General features: G+C 38.6%; 1 protein-coding gene across 10 annotated transcripts in view; it reads right to left on the bottom strand.

The window, feature by feature from the left end:
* The window catches only part of CYRIB (CYFIP related Rac1 interactor B), a 152,491-nt gene that overhangs the window by 1,874 nt on the left and 129,782 nt on the right, over positions 1-20,835 (bottom strand). For all 10 annotated transcript variants that reach the window (XM_036830188.1, XM_036830189.1, XM_036830194.1 and 7 more), the window contains 7 exons: positions 18,392-18,497; positions 11,950-12,086; positions 10,406-10,483; positions 8,299-8,415; positions 7,241-7,320; positions 5,479-5,605; positions 3,969-4,039 (listed from right to left, as the gene is read on the bottom strand). In XM_036830188.1, coding sequence (XP_036686083.1) covers positions 3,969-4,039; positions 5,479-5,605; positions 7,241-7,320; positions 8,299-8,415; positions 10,406-10,483; positions 11,950-12,086; positions 18,392-18,497 — 716 coding nt within the window. The remainder of the gene's footprint in view (positions 1-3,968; positions 4,040-5,478; positions 5,606-7,240; positions 7,321-8,298; positions 8,416-10,405; positions 10,484-11,949; positions 12,087-18,391; positions 18,498-20,835) is intronic.

Raw genomic sequence — 20,835 nt, 5'->3', positions numbered from 1 at the left:
GAGGGGCCAACCAGGGGGCTGGGAAAGGGTCCCAGTGACCAAGGCTTGGACCAGATTCGGAGCAACGGAAACAGGTGCTCAATGCCTGAACGTGGGATATATTTTGGAGATAATTCACACAGAACTTTAATGCTGGATCAGTTAACCTGGTTTACAAGCATTTCACATATCTTTAAGAAATGTATCTCTTTAAGCAGATACACACGGATGGTCTCTCTTTGTTAAAGAAATTTAAACTCAATTCTCGTTAGGTTCATTTCAAACCAATTTAAAAATTGAAGAAAGTACCTCAACTCAAGTAAATCCTTAGAGAGTAAAGAGACAAATATGTGCTTTAGTAAGTCTGTGATACACTCTACAATTTTACTCAGAGGTAACCTCCATACTGTTCTCGTATTGCTGAACAGACACCAGCCTGGCACGTAGCAGGTACTCAATTAGTATTTGTGGAAGGAAGACAAGAAGCTAAGCAGCCAGCCTGAAAGAAAACTCCATACGGGAGAATTTTTACACTAAGTGGTAGGTGATGTAGCAAAGACTTAACCTTTCTGTTTTATTTCCCAAGTGCAGATAACGTATATATCGTTATACATAATCCTACTGATGCCAGGAAATAAGAATTTTCAACATCCATTCCTTCATTTCTGTTGTTTCCATCTCCTTTACACAGCCGCACAGTGGAAAGAGCCACGTAACAGGCACGACAAAACGTCTACTGCAGAGTAAAGCACGACTACTCAGCAGTGCACTGCGCCCGTGCAGGAGCGGCGAGCGCTTTCCTCGCTACCCAGATATGAGCTCTCGCTCCTCCCGAGGGATGTGATCACAAGCTGCAGCAGTTCTCAGAGCCTCCTGGACAGAGCCGATCCAGAGGCATGTCGCATCCTCACACTCCTATCAAGAAAAGGCCAATGGCATCTAACATATGTGAAAATAATGGATGAACATGTATGGTATTATTTTACTTTATGCATAAACACAAAGTCCTTTTCCAAGTGCATATGACTTTTCTACTGAAGAAAAGCAACTATTATTTACCTTTCTTTTTAAACTTAATGAAGAAGGCAATTATCTAGCACTGAACCTAACTCCCGGCTCTAGCTTTCATTTTCTGTCTCTCTTTTGATCAAAGGCACTTGGTTCCATTTCCCCACCTGTAAAATGTAGACATGGCTCGTTGCTTTCTCTTAAGCACATAGTATAAGCTGGTGGGAACTATATCATTACCACAGAAAAGCACTCAAAATAGGCAACGTGTATATATATATGCAACTACACTCCTATTTGAAACTTGGCTCTGAGGAAAATGATGGAGTGAGCATCTCTAATGAATAAGCTATTCACTAAAAGAAAATAATGCAGCAAAAATGTGTTCCATTTTGTAGAGGCAGAAATAACAGCACTTGCACAGCACTTTGGGAATTCCAAAATGCTTCCTTAACAGTATCTTCTTTGCTCTGAGTGAAACATATTAAGGGTTAGGTTGCTTTAGTTTGAGCAGCGTTTCTCAAAATTTCAGCATTATCTACAACAGACAGGGTGTTTATCAAATGAGGTGCCTGAGCCCCACCCCAGACCTAATGAAGAGACTCTGTGGAGGTGGTAACCTGGGAATCTGCATGTCCCTTTCCATCCAGATAATTCCAAAGTACACTGAAGTTCAGTCTCATGGTACACCTAAGGCTCAGTGATGTAGCATCAAGTATATGGGATTTCAAGAATAAAATCCTGAATTTGAAAACAGATTCCAATGCTTATTAGCTATATAATCTTTAAGCCTCTCAAGAGCTTAAGGTAACTATTGTATGATGGAGATACCCCCAACACCCCATACCCACCACCTACCTCACTAAGCTGTGGTAAAGATTCAATAAAGCCACAGACATGAAATTGCACTGTAAATGTACAGTGACATAAAAATGATACTAATTATAACCACTACTACATAGCAACAAGTATACTGATAAACTTTACAAAACCTCCCAGGTGAAAATTAAGAACCAGACACAGAAAGAAAACTTAAAACCGACAGGTGGCTCTCGCCTCAGTGGTGCCTCTCTTCCTCTTTCCCTCAAACACAGATTGCTGCATGGGAGACTTCAGCACCCTTTCACTCACCGCCACTGCCCTCCTTTTCCCTACACCAAACTACTTTTACACTTTGAAAAATAAAAGTAAACTCTGAGTTTTTAAATTAATGTTTGAAGCACAGTCCCTTCAGGGTAAAGAAATATGTAATACTAAAACCTCTTTGACCTCTATTACCTCTTACTATAAGAAAATGTCCTGTCACTTGCTGGCTTTGGAAGAGTCTAACCAATCAGAAAGAAAGGGCCTGGGAGAAAAATCAGGCTGACTGGGACACAGGGAGTCCTCAGAAAGGGACCAAGTAGGAAAGATTCACAAAACCATAAATACTGGTAAAACCAATGAGAAATCTCCAGAGTAAAAACTTAAGGTTTTTGATAGGCTTAACGGTTGAAATAATTCGACATTGTAAGAATTTTTGTTGTTGTTACATTACGTTCCTTAAGCGTTTGGTGTTCGTTTAGAATACATCTCCTTTATTCAGCAGTCACTGCTTATAGAATACTTTTCATCATCTTAATAAAATAATTTCATGGTTCCACTCAGCTGAAATGACACATCCTAGATTTTGCTTTATGACTTACCAGGTGACTAAGTATCCAAAAGGAATAACAATCTGTTTTGCTCACAAAACATGTGGGGAATATAATATTAAGTTGGAAATCATTTTACTCTATTATGTGAACTACAATGCACTGCAGTGAAAAGCAAAGATGGCCTATGACCTCAAAAAGTCACTAAATGAATATTTCTGCATTCATATAATTTTTGTGTTCAAACACAAAATAATCAAGTAACAAGCAAATCATCTTTTATGTTAGGGAATTTATACTACCAATTAAATATCTGTAGTCAAGATGTTATAATGTGCTGATATTTTCATTTAAAAATATTACAGGATTCTTAGGAGCTTCAGTAACTAAATCAAGTAAGTCTAAGCTGAGAAGACATCAAATAATGACTGACTACTTTATATTCCTTGTAAGAAATATTATAAGAAATGCAGGGGGCTTCCCTGGTGGCGCAGTGGTTGAGAATCTGCCTGCTAATGCAGGGGACACAGGTTCGAGGCCTGGTCTGGGAAGATCCCACAGGTCGCGGAGCAACTGGGCCCGTGAGCCACAGCTACTGAGCCTGCGTGTCTGGAGCCTGTGCTCCACAACAAGAGAGGCCGCGACAGTGAGAGGCCCGCGCACCGCGATGAAGAGTGGCCCCCGTTTGCTGCAACTAGAGAAAGCCCTCGCACAGAAACGAAGACCCAACACAGCCATAAATAAATAAATAAATAAATAAATAACATTTTTTTAAAAAAAGAAAAGAAATGCACAAAAATAAGAGATCTGTATTATGAACACAGCAATGTAATTATACTATATTAAGGGAAAAGAGTCAGTTATTAAACAGTTTGTATGGTATTATTTTGTAAAAAGATTAACTATTATATAGAGCTATGACTATATACAAGTGTTTAAAAAAGAAAAACTCTGGAAGGATATATACCAAAATGTTAATGGTGGTTTATTTCAAAATAGTGAGGTTTCATTATTTCCTTCTTTTTCTTTAAATTTTCCTGTTTTCTGAATCTTATTTACAATTATTTTCATTAAAAAACAAAATATAAGCAATCCTTGCTTCAAGGGGGGCAGAAAGAGAAAGCCAAACTCTTTAGCAAAGAAATGAAGCTGCTATTTTAACTTATACACACACAAACACACACACTCATTATAAAAATATTGTAACCAATATCTGAAAGCAAGATTACCAATAAGCAAAATGAGATCTTCACATTTCTAACATTTATATTCATGTGTTATTCATATTTTGAAGCATTTTCTTAATACATTTGTTCTATACATATATACCTTTACATGTATACACACCTGAGAGCATTGAGAAGACCTTCTACACTATTAGGAGGCTGGTCCTTAAGAACTTTGATACAACCTTTCATCTAAGTAGAAAAGGAAGCAGAAAAGGTAAAACATCGATTTTTCATCTAACATTCATTCTCAAAATAGTTAATACTTAAACCAGCTCCATAACTATGCACTCATGAGAAATTACACACTAGAAATGTCAAAATAATTATCCTTAGAATAGGGGAAAAAAATCTACCCAAGTGTTATTTTCAGTTTGTCAATCAAACAAAACTTTTTGGGAACCAAATCAGACAAACTGAAGCACCACCCACACTAATGAGAAAACTAAGGGTTTACTAAAGGGAGGACTTCCTGGAAAAGGTGTTGAGTAGCCTTTTAAAGGACGGAATGGACACACTGGTAAGGAAAAAAGACACCTTCCAGGCAGACGAACCCCATGACAAAAGTAATAAAGTTCATCACATGCAGAGGACAGTATTTGGCAGGGCCGAGATGACTCGCACAGGGGAGTTTACAGAGGGCCTCGAAAGCCAGGAGGACTCATTTGGAACTGATGGGGATGGCGGCAGGGACTTGTTACAGGCTATTTCGAAAGGGAACAACTCAATGAAGATGATCTGTAAGGAAGGTGAGCCTGATTATCGTGAAAAAGCATAGCACAGTAGAAATACCACAGGCTTTGGAAGCCATGGAGATGTGGGTTCAGAATCCATGTACCATTCACTAGCAATTATATTACAAACCTCTCTACACTTTATTTCTCTGTTAGTACAGGGAAAATAACACCTATATCCTAAGAGTATTTTCAGAGTTAAATGAGAGAACAAACGTTAAAATTCCTGGGACACAGTAATCACTCAGTAAATGTTGACTTAGTTCTCTTTACATAGAATAGATATGAGCGAAGGCAAGAAGACTGCCTAGTCATCAGTAGTCTACGTGTGAAATGCAAAGAGCCTGAAACTAGCTGTCAAGGGGTAACTGGAAGACAATTCTCAGTAAAATACAGGTTATAATTTTTATGAACCAGATGTGAGAGTGAGGAGAGAAATTACAAAGTAGAGAAACCCAGGCTACAGCCACAAAACATTATGACTGGGAGGAGGAGGGAAAATATGCAGTCTTCAACTTTTTTCACTGAGGCACCTCGACTGGCTTTTAATATACATTTGTAAGTAAATCACTTAAAATGGGCTTTGGCCAAAGGAATGAAAGGATACAATAAAAAAAATTTACATATATTGCCAAATATGCAGACGTATCACTTATCAGTATTGAGGAGATACTCTAAAAGACAGTACAGTTATCCTTCAACCATTCTATTCCATCTGTATATAGGCTATAAGAAATACCGCAATACCACAAGAGAGAGGAAACCAAAATCCACTATTATCACAAACTATAAAAATAAATTCTGTGACAGAGTGCAGCTTGCCAGCTCTTTAAATAAAAGCCTATGGTTTCCACTTATGGAAATTATTGGTAATTATATAAAACAAATATAACTTACATCAATTTTTGAAGTTTTGGCAAATGCTCCCACTGGATGTACGTGGTCATAGAGTATTATGACGCCTACCATTACCCTCAAGCAGAATGACACTGTTTCTTCATTTGTAAATCTGCTTCTGTATTCCCTGGAGGGTAGAAAAGATATGGATGGATGAGGCACATCACAAACTCATGAGCTGACTGACGCTCAAAGTTGTATTCTGTTGATATCTAAAAGGGACGCTAAGCTTATAGCCCCACCTTCTCTGCAATGAGATTCCCAGAGAAATGACGGGGGTGGAGCAGTTATCATTTACATATTCTGGTCTCTCTATGCACGTTGGTATATTACCCCTTCTGCTTAGCAGAGATGAGACAATTTTAGAGAAATCAAAAGTGGCCCAGGGACTTCCCTGGTGGCGCAGTGGTTGAGAATCCACCTGCCAATGCAGGGGACACGGGTTTGATCCCTGGTCCGGGCAGATCTCACATGCCGCGGAGCAACTAAGCCCACGCGCTACAACTACTGAGCCTGCACTCTAGAGCCCTCGAGCCACAACTACTGAGCCCACGTGCTACAACTACTGAAGCCTGCATGCCTAGAGCCAGTGATCTGCAACAAGTGAAGCCACCGCAATGAGAAGCCCGCGCATTGCGACGAAGAGTAGCCCCTGCTCGCCATAACTAGAGAAAGCCCGTGCGCAGTAACGAAGACCCAACGCAACCAAAAATAAATTAAAATTTAAATAATTTATTAAAAAAAAAAAAAAAGTGGCCCAAAGTAAAAGTTTGGGGATGGGTGCTCTGAAAGGCTGTCATCACCAATATGATGAAAAAGCCACTAGCTTAACAGAGAAAGTACATTTGCTATTTAGGGGCTAAGTTCATGTAAACACATTATTGTATTACTGGATTTTAATTTCCTAAAATTCAATTATATTCTTCTCTCAAATGGGAAAAAGGAAATAGCACTTTTGTCTACATAAAAGGCAGCATGGCATAGCAGAAAGAGTCCAGAACCAGAATGGAGACATCCAAGCACACGTGTGAGGTCAGCTACTGTGCGTCAGCCCCTTCATTTCCCAGGACCCTACTCCCCTAAATGAGAATGATGATAATATGATGATTAGCAGCTGCCCTCTTACTTCATAAAGTTTTCCAATAAGATGAGCATAAAATAGTGCTTTGGAAAATAAAAAGCTCCACAAAAACTGAAGTTATCTAGTAAAACCATATATTATTCAGGAACACAGGAGGAATTCTTTCTGCCTGCTGACAGGAAAATCCAGACAGAAAACACTGTGGTACATGTTACAAATGGCTTGAGAGGAGGAACCCAGAAGAGAATTTAGGTGAGTGTTGGGTTTTAAAAAAAAAAGAAGACTGAGACCTAATATTGAGAGAAAGGGATAAGTAGAACAACTCTAGCCCTCTAGGAAAAAAAGGCAAAGTTCTCTATGAAAAGGGAACGATAATGTTTATGAGAGGCATAACCAGACGAGCTTTTAAGCTCTTCCCCTACTCCCAAAAAAGCACCCAAAAAATCCCTATTCTGAAGAGTCTAAGTCAGTCTGACTGGTCTGACACACCTGAAGATCAAATGTACTTTATATACTTAACTAGAACTTACATTAAGCTGTCAAATTATTTTAGTTTTGTTCATATGTTAGCATTACATACTTGGGATATACTTTATTTCCACCTTCCAAATACAACTTATTCACATCTGGACAATCATTTCAACAGGACTGTTAAAGTGAAAAAGATCAGTGAATACTCACGGTGTTTCAAGCATGACTCTGCACACACTAGCCATGGTGCTTAGACAATCTGTGGTATTTTCTATTGGTAAATTTTTATTCTGTAAAAGTGTATGGAGAACAAAAAAAGTAAGAGTGACAAACAGTTATTACTCAAGAAAAATTTAAAATCTAGCAAAACATGAAAAATTAGCAACTTTAAAATTTGGTTCCTACTCTTAATTTTGTTAAAAAATGCACTAGATTCTAGGTACTGTCCTAAGCTCTGAGGATACAGCTATGAGCAAAACAGCTAAGAGCTTCCTTTCTCCCAAGAAGCCCTTACATTCTAGAGCTGAGTGGAAACAACCACAATATGCAGACAAGGCCTCATAGCCACAAGGTACTTGGATTTGATCCTACAAGTACTGGGAAGTCACTGGAAACATTTTAAGCAGAGGAGGAAGGGAATGTGGTTTATGTCTTAACATTACTTGGCTGCTCTTTGGAGAAGGGACTGCAGGGGGTCAAGAGTGGAAGAAATAAGAACAGTCAGAGCATGAATGCAGAAACCCACGTGAAAAGTGGTGCGCTGATCTGGAGAGGTAGCTGGAGGTAGCAAAGGGTTAAGCTTTCAGATTCAGGGTACATCTTGTAAGAAGAGCCAATAAGACTGCCTTGCCTGATGGAGTGGATACAGGGGGTGAGATAAAGGAAGGAATTTAGGATGATAATCCTTAAGTTATCTGCTTGCACAGTGTTACTGTTAGTTGAGATAGGGAAAACTGGAGAAAAGGCGGGATTGGGAAAAACAATCAAGACTTCGGTTTGAAAAAAATTTTTAAAAATTAAAAAAAAAAAGACTTCAGTTTGGTCATGGTACTACTGAGGTGTGGCTTATACATCCAAGGGGCGACTGCAAATAGGCGGTAGATGTGCACACGTGGGCCTCAGGGAAGAGGACCAGACCCAGTGCACAAAGTGCATCTCAGTCTATCAGCTTAGATGGTCTTTAAAGTCATGGTCTCGCTCAGATCATCCTATCTTCAGACAGGCAGAAGAGTAACAACACAAAGAATAACTTCCTAGGCAATGCTTACCTCTGATACAAATTTTGTTGTGGCATCACTTAAGGTTTTCAGCATTGGGGTTGCCTCAGCATAAAACAAAGACATTCGATTTGCCAATTCATTATTTACTTCATTTTCTCCTTCTGCCTGTGTGGAAAATAAAGACACTTGATATCAGTTCATAAGTTATTAAATAACATTATAAAAGAGCCTAGGCAGGGTGCCCATCTAATGCTTGTTAAATTAATCTAATAAATACTCTTATATTGTAGACCCTCAAATGCACACAATACTTAAATACTCTTTAAAAATAAAAAGATTAAAAATAATATTAAGCCATTTTTAAAAAGATTAACTTCTTTAAAAATATTTTAAATGATATTAAGCAATTAAATAAAACCTTGATGTACACAAAGGATCATCCTAAATGCTATGGAGGATGGACCGATGCCTAGGACATCGTACCTGCCTCTACTAGGAGCACGTAAGTACCCGCACAGCAGCCACAATGACATGCTAGGAGACAAGGGATCAAAGAGGGGGTGAGGGGAAGACTAAGTTAGACTGGAGGAAACTAAAGTGGACTCATGGAAGAGTTTTTTTGTAGGTGATGATGGGCAGGCACACAAGGTATTCCGACCAGTCGGGCGGAAGAGCACGCTTTCAAGTGCTTGGTAGAGTGTAAGTCAATGTAGTCAGTGTAATAAGGGACAGCAACTACTGAAAGAAGGGCTAGAAAGCAAAGCTGGGGTAGGACTGAATCCTAGAGTAAGTGAAGTCCTAGCTTAAGGTCATATTTTTCTTCTATATGTAATGCGGAGCCACTTACAGTGTCAAAAGAAGGAATAACAATTAAGTCAATCTTCTAAATAAATTTAACTAATGATAGTGGGCAGATTGTACCAAAAAGAGACTGTATGTCAGAAAATAAGTTCTACACCTATTATAGAATGGTTGCCAAAAAGAGAGTGCGTATTAGGCTCTCAATTGGGATAGAAGTACAAAGAGATGGAAAGGGGGGCAGTGAAGAGGTGTGAGAGAGATGTCACTTGACAACGACTGGATTTACCTATAATTACTGAGAGCAAAAGACAGTACAAAGAAGATTTCAATGCCTTTGCCCTTGAAGCATGGCAGGATGGCTATAATAGAGGATTGGGTGATTGTATTTTATTTTATTTTACATGGTGAGTATGAAAAAGACAGATGATAAGGTCAGCCTCACAGAAGAAACCGGTCTATGCAAAAGCAAACTAATGCATATACCAGAGGCTTCATGGAAAAGAAATCTTTCTTCCAATCCAGGCCTGTCTTCGAGCAACTACTTCATAAAATATTTATTCAATGGTCTCCTTTGGTTGTTTTTTCTTTTAACCTCTTATGCCACTTATCACTCCTTACAATCTTATATAGTATTTCTTTATTAAACTATCTACTTGCGGCCAGGCCTGATCCTAGGAATTTTCTGTTTTTCATACCAATTAGCACAATATATTGATAGGTCCTCAAAATATCTAGAGAAAAAGATAGTATTTTCTTCATATTTAAGGTTTTACTTATGGCATTTAACATCCTGGAGAAAAGGGTATTAAACAGCTTAACACGAGGAGAAGTCAAGACGCTAACAAACCAGAAGAGATGTTATGCTGGCCAAGCAACAGGCACAGAAGCCATTTCCCACACAGCCACGTCACACACGGACATGCTCGACGTCCAGGACCTCACTTTCCCTTCCTGCCAGTGTTAGTATTTCTCCTGTCCCTGGTCAATTTCTCCCCAGGACTCTTCCATTCTAAGAATATGGGGACAAATAACTCATAACCACTAATTCACACAATTTTCGTGCAGTTAAAATGAGAATACAAAGAGGAATTTTGTAAGTATCAATGTTATATAGGCAAAAAGCAATTTTACTGAATTAGTTATGGAATAAGGGACTGGGTGGAAAAATAGGTAAAAACAACATGGTTTGCTACATTTTGCTCTTTCTTCCCACAGCTGTGGATGCCCATAATTACTAACTTTACTACTAGCTTTAGCTGTATCTGAATGAATGAATGCATGAACAAAAGATTAAACTGAACAAACTGAGAGCTGAATTATTATTACCACCCTGTAATTCAAAGCATTAACTTACTGGAACATTATTAATCCTCATACGACTCAATGTTCTTCTATAATAGCTGAAATCATTCTGTATGGCAGGATTTGTCATCTAAAGAAGATATTTATGAAAGAAAAAGGTATTATTTACTAAATATAGTACACAAATTAAGCGAAAGATCTACTAAATAGTTATAATTAGTTAAGTAACATTCCCTAATTTGCAATATCATCTTAAGAACTAAAACCGTTATCATCCAAGATGACTATCTGCACTTAAGTTACATAACACCGTATTCAGTCATTACTGAACATAGAAGACTGTGCACACTGTTTTTCAGTCACAGTCAGTATACTTTCTTTCTTTCTTTTCATTAATTTCAGGTAATATACTAAAAGGTTGTTTACCAAAAATGATATTACCAAATAAACAAAAACAAAAAGGAATGTGTAGGCACTTATTTTGGGTTATTACAATAAAGTATATATATGGTCAACAGGACAGTCTTCAAACAGACTAAAATTTTATATACAAATCATTTGTGCTCAAAGTATTAATAAAAGAGAATAATTGTCTATGATACAATGTTGATAAAATGCTGCAGTTAGGAATCCAGCTCTTCCACTCTCTAGACAAGATACCTGAGGTGCTGAAAAGTCAAAGGACCTGCTTCATAATTGGTTACTGTGCCAGAGCCTAAAGTGGAGCTAAGGTCTCCTGATATGGAATTTAATGCTTCTTTCTTTACACTCTCACTCCTTCCAGCAAAAAGGACATTTATAGGTAGGTAGGTAGATAGGAAGGAGGGTGGTGAGAAAGAGAGAGGGAGAGAGGGAGAGAGGGAGAGAGGGAGGGAGAGAGGGAGGGAGGGAGGGAGGGGGATGGGAGAGAGAAAGAAAAAATATCTTAACATTTTTATATAGAACAATGTTGAAAAAAGTGGGGATGAGCAGAAAAAAATATATTAGAAAAAGTGAATATTGTTGTTTCAGAGATGATTTTTAAAATGAAGTTAAATGAAAACTGATGGACTTCCCTGGTGGTCCAGTGGTTAAGAATCCGCCTGCCAATGCAGGGGACACGGGTTCGAGCCCTGGTCCAGGAAGATCCCACATGCTGCGGAGCAACTAAGCCCGTGTGCCACAACTACTGAGCCTGTGTTCTAGAGCCTGCGAGCCATAACTAGTGAGCCCGCGAGCCACAACTAATGAAGCCCACGCGCCTAGAGCCTGTGCTCCACAACAAGAGAAGCCACCGCAATGAGAAGCCCCCGCATCGCAATGAAGAATAGCCCCTGCTCGCCGCAACTAGAGAAAGCCTGTGCGCGGCTACGAAGACCCAGTGCAGACAAAAAATAAATAAGTAAAATAAATTAAAAAATGAAAACTGAATATTGGGTAATTTGCTGTTTGCTATGTATATACCAAAAGGCCTGCATAATTGTTAAATCCTGCATTTTTGCTAAGGACCAGCAGGCATTTAAACACATTTTAAAAAGGTCTCCAGGCATCTCCTCCTAGTGCTCTTTGAAAGACTCCTGATTTCCATAACAATGAGGACCAGCAGGACAATCCTACCTTGAGTTCATCAAACCGGAGTGTAAAATGAAGAATTTCTGCAAACTGCTTAGCAAGAGCCTGCTCTCGCTCTAGATGCTGGGTAGGAGAATACGGGGTACTTGTCAAGGCTCCCAGAAGACCTCTTAATGCTGCTTCTAAAGAATAAAAAGATTACAATGTTGTTTGTATCTGATATTTGTTTATTAAAACGTGAGCGATTTTAAAATGTTTTGATTTCAATTCCCATAAAAGTAAGGTCTCTTTAAAAGCCAGATTATCTAAACGTTAACACTCAAACTGAATACTGTTTACTAGAATAGAAACCCTGAAGTGACTAACTCAATTTCTGTAAACACAAATTCAAAATCATGCGGAATGTGAATTTGAATGAGATACCAGGATCAAAGGACAAATTTTATATTATTTTCACATTCTACTGTGTTGATTTTTATGAAATGGTAACTGTTACTACAGCTGAGTAACTTCTTCAGGGGCACTGTGGCCACAGAGACAAATCGGTACATGGGTGTGAATGAATTACCAACTTCACATACTTTGAATATGCTGTTTATTTATAAACACAAACTGCTTTCTTTCAGTTACTAAAGGAAACCAAATATTTGCTTTAATAATTAGCTCTCTGAGTGTTTTAGAACTTGCTATCTCAGGACCATAATATAAATATTCTAATTTATTATATAAATAAAACTGTTCCTTTGAAACAACTGCTACTTTTGGAATGCCAGACGTAGCACTTTATTTTATATTCCATTTAAAAATGGAAATACTGATTGCACTTCAAAAAAAAAAAATCACAGAAATCAAACTATTTCAGTTACAGATTGCAGAATCAGAAAACAATGGTAGATCCTATTCAGAGAAAACAAGAGCTTGCAGAGTTAGATGGTCATCTGACATTTATGAATAAATGTTAGATTAATAAACAAATATTTATTAGTGATAACAAATTTATGTCAGATCATCAACCTTTCACTTAAAAAATACCAACTCTACCGTTTATGAAGACCCAATTATGAACCAACATTCATACTTATGCATTTAACCTAGTCTGTCATTTAACTTTCACCATCAACTATGACATCGGCATTACAGATGGATAAACTGAGTTTCAAAGAGGTTAGACCCCCAAGGGTATAGCTCATAAATGCCAGGTGTTTCTGATTTCACAGCCCTATTTTTTCCACCATAATAAACTGTTTCTCAAAAAAAGTGACATTCTAACTAGCCTTCTGCAACCTTATAAAAGATTAATTTACTGATCAGTACCAACAGTAAGTACTCCTTATGTGTCTATTATGTGGCAGGTACTGAGCTAGACACTATTTGTAATCCACACAGTAACTCCAAATGATAGCTACTATCTTTTTCTTTATAGTAAGTCAGAAAATGTACTGATGGTCTAACATGTGCCAGGCACTGGGGAAACAGATGAAGATGGACATGCCCTACGCCCACACAGAGCCTAATTATACAGAGAAGAGAGACAACTTACTACAGCTGGGATATGTGTTAAGAAGGAGAAGGGGGGCTTCCCTGGTGGCGCAGTGGTTAAGAATCTGCCTGCCAATGCAGGGGACATGGGTTCGAGCCCCGGTCCGGGAAGATCCCACATGCCGTGGAGCAACTAAGCCCATGAGCCACAACTACTGAGCCTGTGCTCTAGAGCCCGTGAGCCACAACTACTGAGCCTGTGCTCTAGAGCCCGTGAGCCACAACTACTGAGCCCATGTGCCACAACTACTGAAGCCTGTGCACCTAGAGCCTGTGCTCCACAACGAGAAGCCACCGCAATGAGAAGCCCACGCACCGCAACAGAGTACCCCTGCTCGCCACAACTACAGAAAGCCCGCATGCAGCAACGAAGACCCAATGCAAACAAAAATAAATAAATTTATTAAAAAAAAAAAAAAAAAAAGAAGGAGAAGGGCACAGCACCGTGGGAAGGTATAAAAACGGGACCTTACCTAGTTCAAGACTCAGGAAAAGACCTCCCTGAATACACGACATCTGGGCTGAGACTGGACTGTGCACTAAGAACGAGCAGGAGTTTGCAAACAGGGCAGGGAGCCAGATCCTGAACTGAGAAGAGCGTGACGTAGTAGAGAAACGCACGACAACCAGTACAGGGGAATGGAGAGGCAAGAAGCAGAGGAACCTAAGACTAAAACAACATGAGGACCATCTGTGTGCCACATTAATAAGCACCCTGGCCGTGTCATCAAAATGTCCCTGGAGAAACTATTTAAGCAGGGTAGTGACATCATCAGATTAGCATTTAATATCTCCACTTCATCTGCAGTGTGGAGAACACATTGTGGGAGTATGGATGGCTTATAGAGGTGCAAGAGTGGATGTGAGGATCAATTAAAAGGAAAAAAATTTTGGCTCTTTTGAAAAATGGCTTACTTCTCCCAATACTCATCTCATGTGTCAGCATTAATGTAAGTGGAAAAACAAAGTTTGAGAGATGTGAGAACAGGAAAAACCATTTTAAAAACAAAAACAAAAAACACCAATACTGTTACAAGCTGTTAAAGAAAAAAGAAATTCTCATTTCCTGGATCTGATCCAGCCTCAGGGTGAAGTCCAGCATCTACAGTGCTCACCGCTCTGGGGAATGGGAGACACTCCTCAGCCCCACACCGAGGGGTGAGTCAGGTCATGGTTGACCTCGGATGGCCAGTGACTGGGGAGAACTTCTGTCCGTGAATGGCTGAAGTCCTCAATGGCACATCTGCCATGAAAGAGAAACTCAAAATGATAAGGCTGCTTACTTGCCTTTGAAGCAGCTAGATCAGCCTGGGGCCCTCTGCTGATACAAGACAGTCCTACTAGACTACAGTGCTCTGCGACAAGAGGGGAATCAGAGACAGAGGATCTCAGAAGGTGGCTCAGGTCTCTGGCTGAGTTAGAAAGAAAGGGAGGTCAAAGAAGAGATGATGTAGGGATTGGTCTCTCTGATGAAGCTCCTCAAACAAAATCATGTGGTTATGACTCTTACAAAAGGTAGATGGCAAGGAGGAAATTAGCGGACTACTTAAGCCCTAACTTCTGGAAAACATTAGCTGGTAAACCAGTGCAGAAGCCAAAGTTATGTAAGAAGGCTGCAAGGAAGAGACTGAATGGAGAAATAATGACAGATCAGTCCACAAAGTAGATCCAGAAGGGGAAACAACAGATGACCAGGAAGAGAAGGCTCCTTTACAGACAAGAGCCATATATTCTCACCAACTGCCAACCACCCACTATCAAAGAGCACTCTTTGAATCCTCAGAAGAGAACCCAAAGGATATGGAGTGCGGGGGGTCTGAAACAGCCAAGAGGTAATACCACCACTGTCGTGGGCACTTCAGAACCTTCTGAACAGATTTTGATAAATGTAGCCCAGTGAAAAGGGGTCGACGCGTTGGACAGACTCACGCACTATGAGCCCTGGAGGTGGCCCCTATAAGCCCCTGGGACAGGAAGACTGAGGAGACACAAAGCAGTTTATGTACTGTCTGGCCACACAACCTTCGCTCAGATAGCTGCCTCAACTGGGAAGGCCTCAGACTGAAACAAGCAAGTACAGGATGTTTCCCGTGCCAGCAAGGTTAAACCATGTTGGCAAAGCTCAGTGTCTTCCAAATTAGTCAAGTGGTCCCTTCCCTGTCCGTCTACAAATATGCAAACCAGCAAGGGATCAGCGTCCCTCTTCTGGAGTACACCCCGTGGTTTATCTGTAGTGCTTGAACCAAGCAACCGTCTTGGAATTCTGAAGGACCACGTGCATCTTCACAGCTGTGCGGTGCTCTGTGTGCTGTCTGTGGTGTTTATCCTCATCTCTGGCTCAACAGTGAGGTAGGAAGAAAAGAGACAAGAGAGGTTAAGTGGACTTAAAGCAGAGGGTTCAACTGACTGGAGGTCCAGATAGGATACTGAAGCTCAGAGAATTTAAATGATGTAGCTGAGGCCACACAGCTAATAACTGCAAACAGAGGAATTCAAACACAGGCCATTATGCCTTGAAAGCCTAAAATCCATTATTATTGCTTCTCCTGAATATCCGACACATATCTGATATATCAGATGTACGTATTCATTAATCTATCACTTGCTCACTCATTCAACATTGAGTTCCTATCACATGCAAGCAAAGACCTGTACCCTGTCAGCAAGGAAACTGGAAACATTATAAACCAGGTTACTGGCCGAGAGATGAGGAGTAAACCACCAGATCTTAAATTTGTACTTTGTTCATACCTTTACAGATGCCCTAGACTACACAATGAAGGTTCAAGGCTCCCACATGACAGAATAAAAAACTGATAGCTTTCTACTATTACCTGTGTTACTATATCCTCTGCTGAAATGGAACCCAGCACCTGTGCCGAAACACACAACACTAAACTGATGTAATTCCAGTAGTTAAAATATGTAAGCCTGATGGGTTTGGTCTATTTTATAATTATTCTTTTTTTTTAACTGGCAAATGCTAAGAAGCCAAGATGAACTTGAGTAGGACCTGAGCAACATCTAAAGCAATTTAACTTCAAAAGCATCTAGGAACTAGCAACACAACAAAACTCTAAATAAGTAGTGAAGATAACTAAAATGAAAAGACCTAGGCTCTCTGAGGTTACAAAGCTACAGACTACGTAGACACTTGACTGAAAGAACTGACTGTCATGCTCGAGGAAACTAATTGATAATTCTTATTTCTAGTAAGAAAAGGACAATTTACACAAACACTTCTATCTCAACTATTATTTGTCTTTGCATTTAACAGTGTATACTGCATCTAAGGAAAGATAGCAATTCTCTTACTTTTTAAAAAATATGGGCGTTTTAAAAAAAACAGAACTTCACGGGACTTCCCTGGTGGCACAGTGGTTAAGAATCCACCTGCCAATGCAGCGGACACGGGTTCGAGCCCTGGTCCGGGAAGATCCCATATGCCGCAGAGCAATTAAGCCCGTGTGCCACAACTACTGAGCCCTCGCTCTAGAGCCCATGAGCCACAACTACCGAGCCTGCACGCGGCAACTACTGAAGCCCGCACGCCTAGATCTCGTGCTCCGCAACAAGAGAAACCACCGCAACGAGAAGCCCGCGCACCGAAACGAAGAGTAGCCGTGGCTCGCCTGTGAAGAGAAAGCCTGTGCAGCAACGAAGACCCACGGCAGACAAAAATAAATAAATAAATACTTAAAAAAATAAAAAGCTCAAATTAAAAAAAAAATAATAATAGAACTTCAACTTTGAAGCAGAGATTGTAAACACAAATGGTCAAGTAGCTAATATAAAGACATAAAGAGAGCAAGATATAAAAAACCAGGATGCAGTAGAGACCCACTGCAAACTAGAAAGCACATGCCCTAACTAATGGACACAGAGTCGGTTTGCCACTTAGCTTAGCCAACTGAGAGGCAGATCCATTGCTCAACTGCTGGCTAAGCTGTGGATTTTTCCAAAGCAACCGAAGACTTAAAACACACACAACACAAATAATTACCAATTTTAAAACCTGGCAATTAATCAGGAATTTCTAAAAACCATGCGGGCCAAACAAACCGTATCTCAGGTCTAAATTTAGCTTATGAGCCCCCAGTTGACTTCTATCTTACAGTACTGGTTTCCTTATCAAATTGTATGTACTTATTTAGAATATATAACACATTTATATGATTCAAAAAGCAAAACTATATAAAAACACGTATCAAAAACTTAAACTGAAATGTTTCAAATTTCTGACACACATCTATACCACTCCTCCCCTATGCTCCCAACTTCACAAAGTAAAGTTCTTCCAATTTACATCTTTCAAATTACACAAGCAGCTAAATAGCTAAATCTTACCTGTTCTGCCTCCTCCTTCTCCAAGAAAAAGAACTCCAATTTTGCTTATTCACTGTATTAAAGGCACAATTCTGATCTCTGAATAATTTTTCCCATGTGAGGGAAGAAGCAGATGGTTATGAATTCTTGTTACTTAACGACTCCCTCGATAACTTCGCATATAACATTAGCTTCCTATTTCTCATCTTGTACAGTTTTAGGTACATGAACCGATCATAATCAGCCATGATCTTAAGAACACAAAAATCTAAATAACCCAGGAGACCTTGGATTAGTTCCCACACATGGGAAAGGATGTGCTATGGAGCTGGAGAGAAATTCTACCAAGCTGTTTCCCATAGTAGCACCCTGTAGGCTGCAAAAAATCAGAAATTTCCTTATGGAAGTCAAAATTTGTTGAGGAAAATGGTCTAAATAAATTGAACACCTGGTTGAACAGGATGATAGGAAGATTGTGCTATAATCTCATAGTCTACCAAGCTGCTTTACCTATGAAACATATAAATTTAGCAATATGAACATAAAATACTGTAAATAACTTCCAGTATCAATAACTGTCTTTTTCACTAGGCAAGTCATAATGACAAAACTTTCAACTTACCTAACCTCTGAGAAAACTCATAAAATTTCTTTAATTTGCCTACTAGTGGAACAACTGCACCCCATGCCTTCTCTTGCAACTTCTCATCTGCTGGATGTTGGATGGCCTTCAAAATCCAAAGAATAAAAATAGTTAGATTTTTTTTTAAATCACAACAGTATTATTTTTACATTAAAATATAGGTTTGGGCAAACACAGGAAACCCTGGTACAGTCCATGAAATTCAGAATAATGGACCCAGAAATGCTAAGAGTGGCCTTCTCAACTCCATGGATACTTTAAACCTATTATAATACAGTCTTCGTTATTCTTGCAATGGATATGGATAGACGGGAAAAAAATGACACAATGTATGTTTGTTAGGTATATTATGCCTTGATACTTTTTAGAGCCACAAGAAGAAACCAAAATGTTTCCAATATCACAGACAAGCTTTCTTAGAAATTCTTTGTTTTAAGGATTATTTTCATAGAATAAAAGGAAACCAAAAAAGGCAGGCAATAATGAAATAAGACCCAACTCTGGGAAAAGGCTAATAAACTTTCAATCATTCAAATTCCAGGGTCCAAACTAGTTTTTAAAAAGTTACCAAACACTTAAGAACCTAAATCAGCCTGAAAAATGTGATTCAGAAATTGTCACGTATCCCCTCCCTATAACCAAAATCCTATTCTGGAGTCTAAGTTTTTTTAGGTTTTCCTGAATGAGGTGAAAAACTAGCTTCAAATGTGAAAGGAGAGAAAATAAAACATAATCTAGAGACTCTAAAATAAACATGAATATGCTCTTTCTCTGTCCAGTCTTCCAAGCCATCAGGCAATCATTTGTAAATATAGAGGGTTATTCCCAAAGAAATATACTTTCTTGCTTTCATCTTCCTTTTGCTTACAGATGCCTTTCTTCACCGTTTTTCCACACCTTGGTTTGCTTTCTCTAACATCTTCAAATGAGCTAAACACACCATCTGAAAGGTGAAACGCATAACCAACTCCTGTTTATAACATATCAGAAATCTAAATGGCACATTTAGATTTTCCCAAGACACTAGTACTCTGACTCCATCCATACAAAACCAAAAAATAAGAAAGCAAAATAAAACTGAAGCCAGATAGATTTAGAAGATGCTTCAAATAAATTAGCTACAAACTAAATAAATGGGCTACACATTGTTTAAGCAATTTGCTTTATAAGCTTGCCATTGTATTCAAATTTTCTTGATTTTTTTATATAAACAAATAGGAGTCTGAAATGAATCCCACTTATATGACTATCTAGAAATATTGTAATGTTAAAGAAAACCAGACATTACAACATGTAACAACCCTTATTTCACATTGTATTAATGTGACTATTTCAAAGGGACTGTGATAGTATCCTGATGTATATGAAAAAATCCTTTTAGCCTCAAGTGCAGTCTCAACGGTTTCATATCAGGTAGTAAAAATTTGTTTATTACTTGGGAAATAAGCATATAGATAGAATTTTAAAATTTATTTTCTTCTCCTCAGAAGTCTATCCAACCTTTCTTGCAAGGATCTAAAAATGATTTTCTAAATATCAACTCATTCTCATAATATTAAAATGCTCCGGCAAATGTCACCCATTTTCATAACTGAATAGAGTTAACTATTTCCTTGGCCCTGCCTTGCCTGGATTTAGAACTGAAGACACTGTCTGCTCTTTTATGACATTTTATGGTTCTCCTTATAATTCTGATTCTTTCTCCTCTCAGATCAGTTTTACTGCTGTTAGATAACATTTCTGGTACAGCACCCATCATAGCCCACCATGAAAAAGGGCACTTAAGTAAAATGTCAATGGTGAGGTTGTCATGGAGCAAGTATTATAACTTTCATTTTCAAAAATGTTAAAACTGTTATGGATACATCAAAGCATTAGGAAAAGTTCTTATTTCCCTCTCTAGTGGTTTGGTTTATTCTAGAGAATAAGCTTTATTTATTTAATAGATTATATCTTAAATCAAATTTTATTCAATTTTAGAATCATGTTTAATAAAGTACTATTTAAACAAATATATATATAATCCACATCATTAGCATAGTAATAACAGTAAACGCTCAGTCTATGTTCTGTGTGTCAGCTTCTATGTGTCTTTGCTGATGGATTATCTAACTTTATCCTCAAAACGACTCTATGAATTGCTTCCACATTTTTGCTACGATGAATAAGGTGGCCGTAAAGGTTTTTACATTTACCTCTCTCTCGAATGATAGCCTTTTGGAGAATATTTTCTAAAATTACGTATCTGATAGAAGAGTATAAATAATTTTACACATCTGATTTTATACCTTGCCAAACTGACCTCCAAAAAGATACCATTCTACAATACCACTTGCATTAAGACTACCTGTTTCTTCATAAACCAACCAATATTAAACTTTTAACACTTTATTACTGAATGCAGTAAAACTTCTTGACAGTGA

This window comes from Balaenoptera musculus, chromosome 17 (genome assembly GCF_009873245.2).
Source record: "Balaenoptera musculus isolate JJ_BM4_2016_0621 chromosome 17, mBalMus1.pri.v3, whole genome shotgun sequence".
NCBI lineage: Eukaryota > Metazoa > Chordata > Mammalia > Artiodactyla > Balaenopteridae > Balaenoptera > Balaenoptera musculus.
This window is presented reverse-complemented; position numbering and strand designations above follow the sequence as displayed.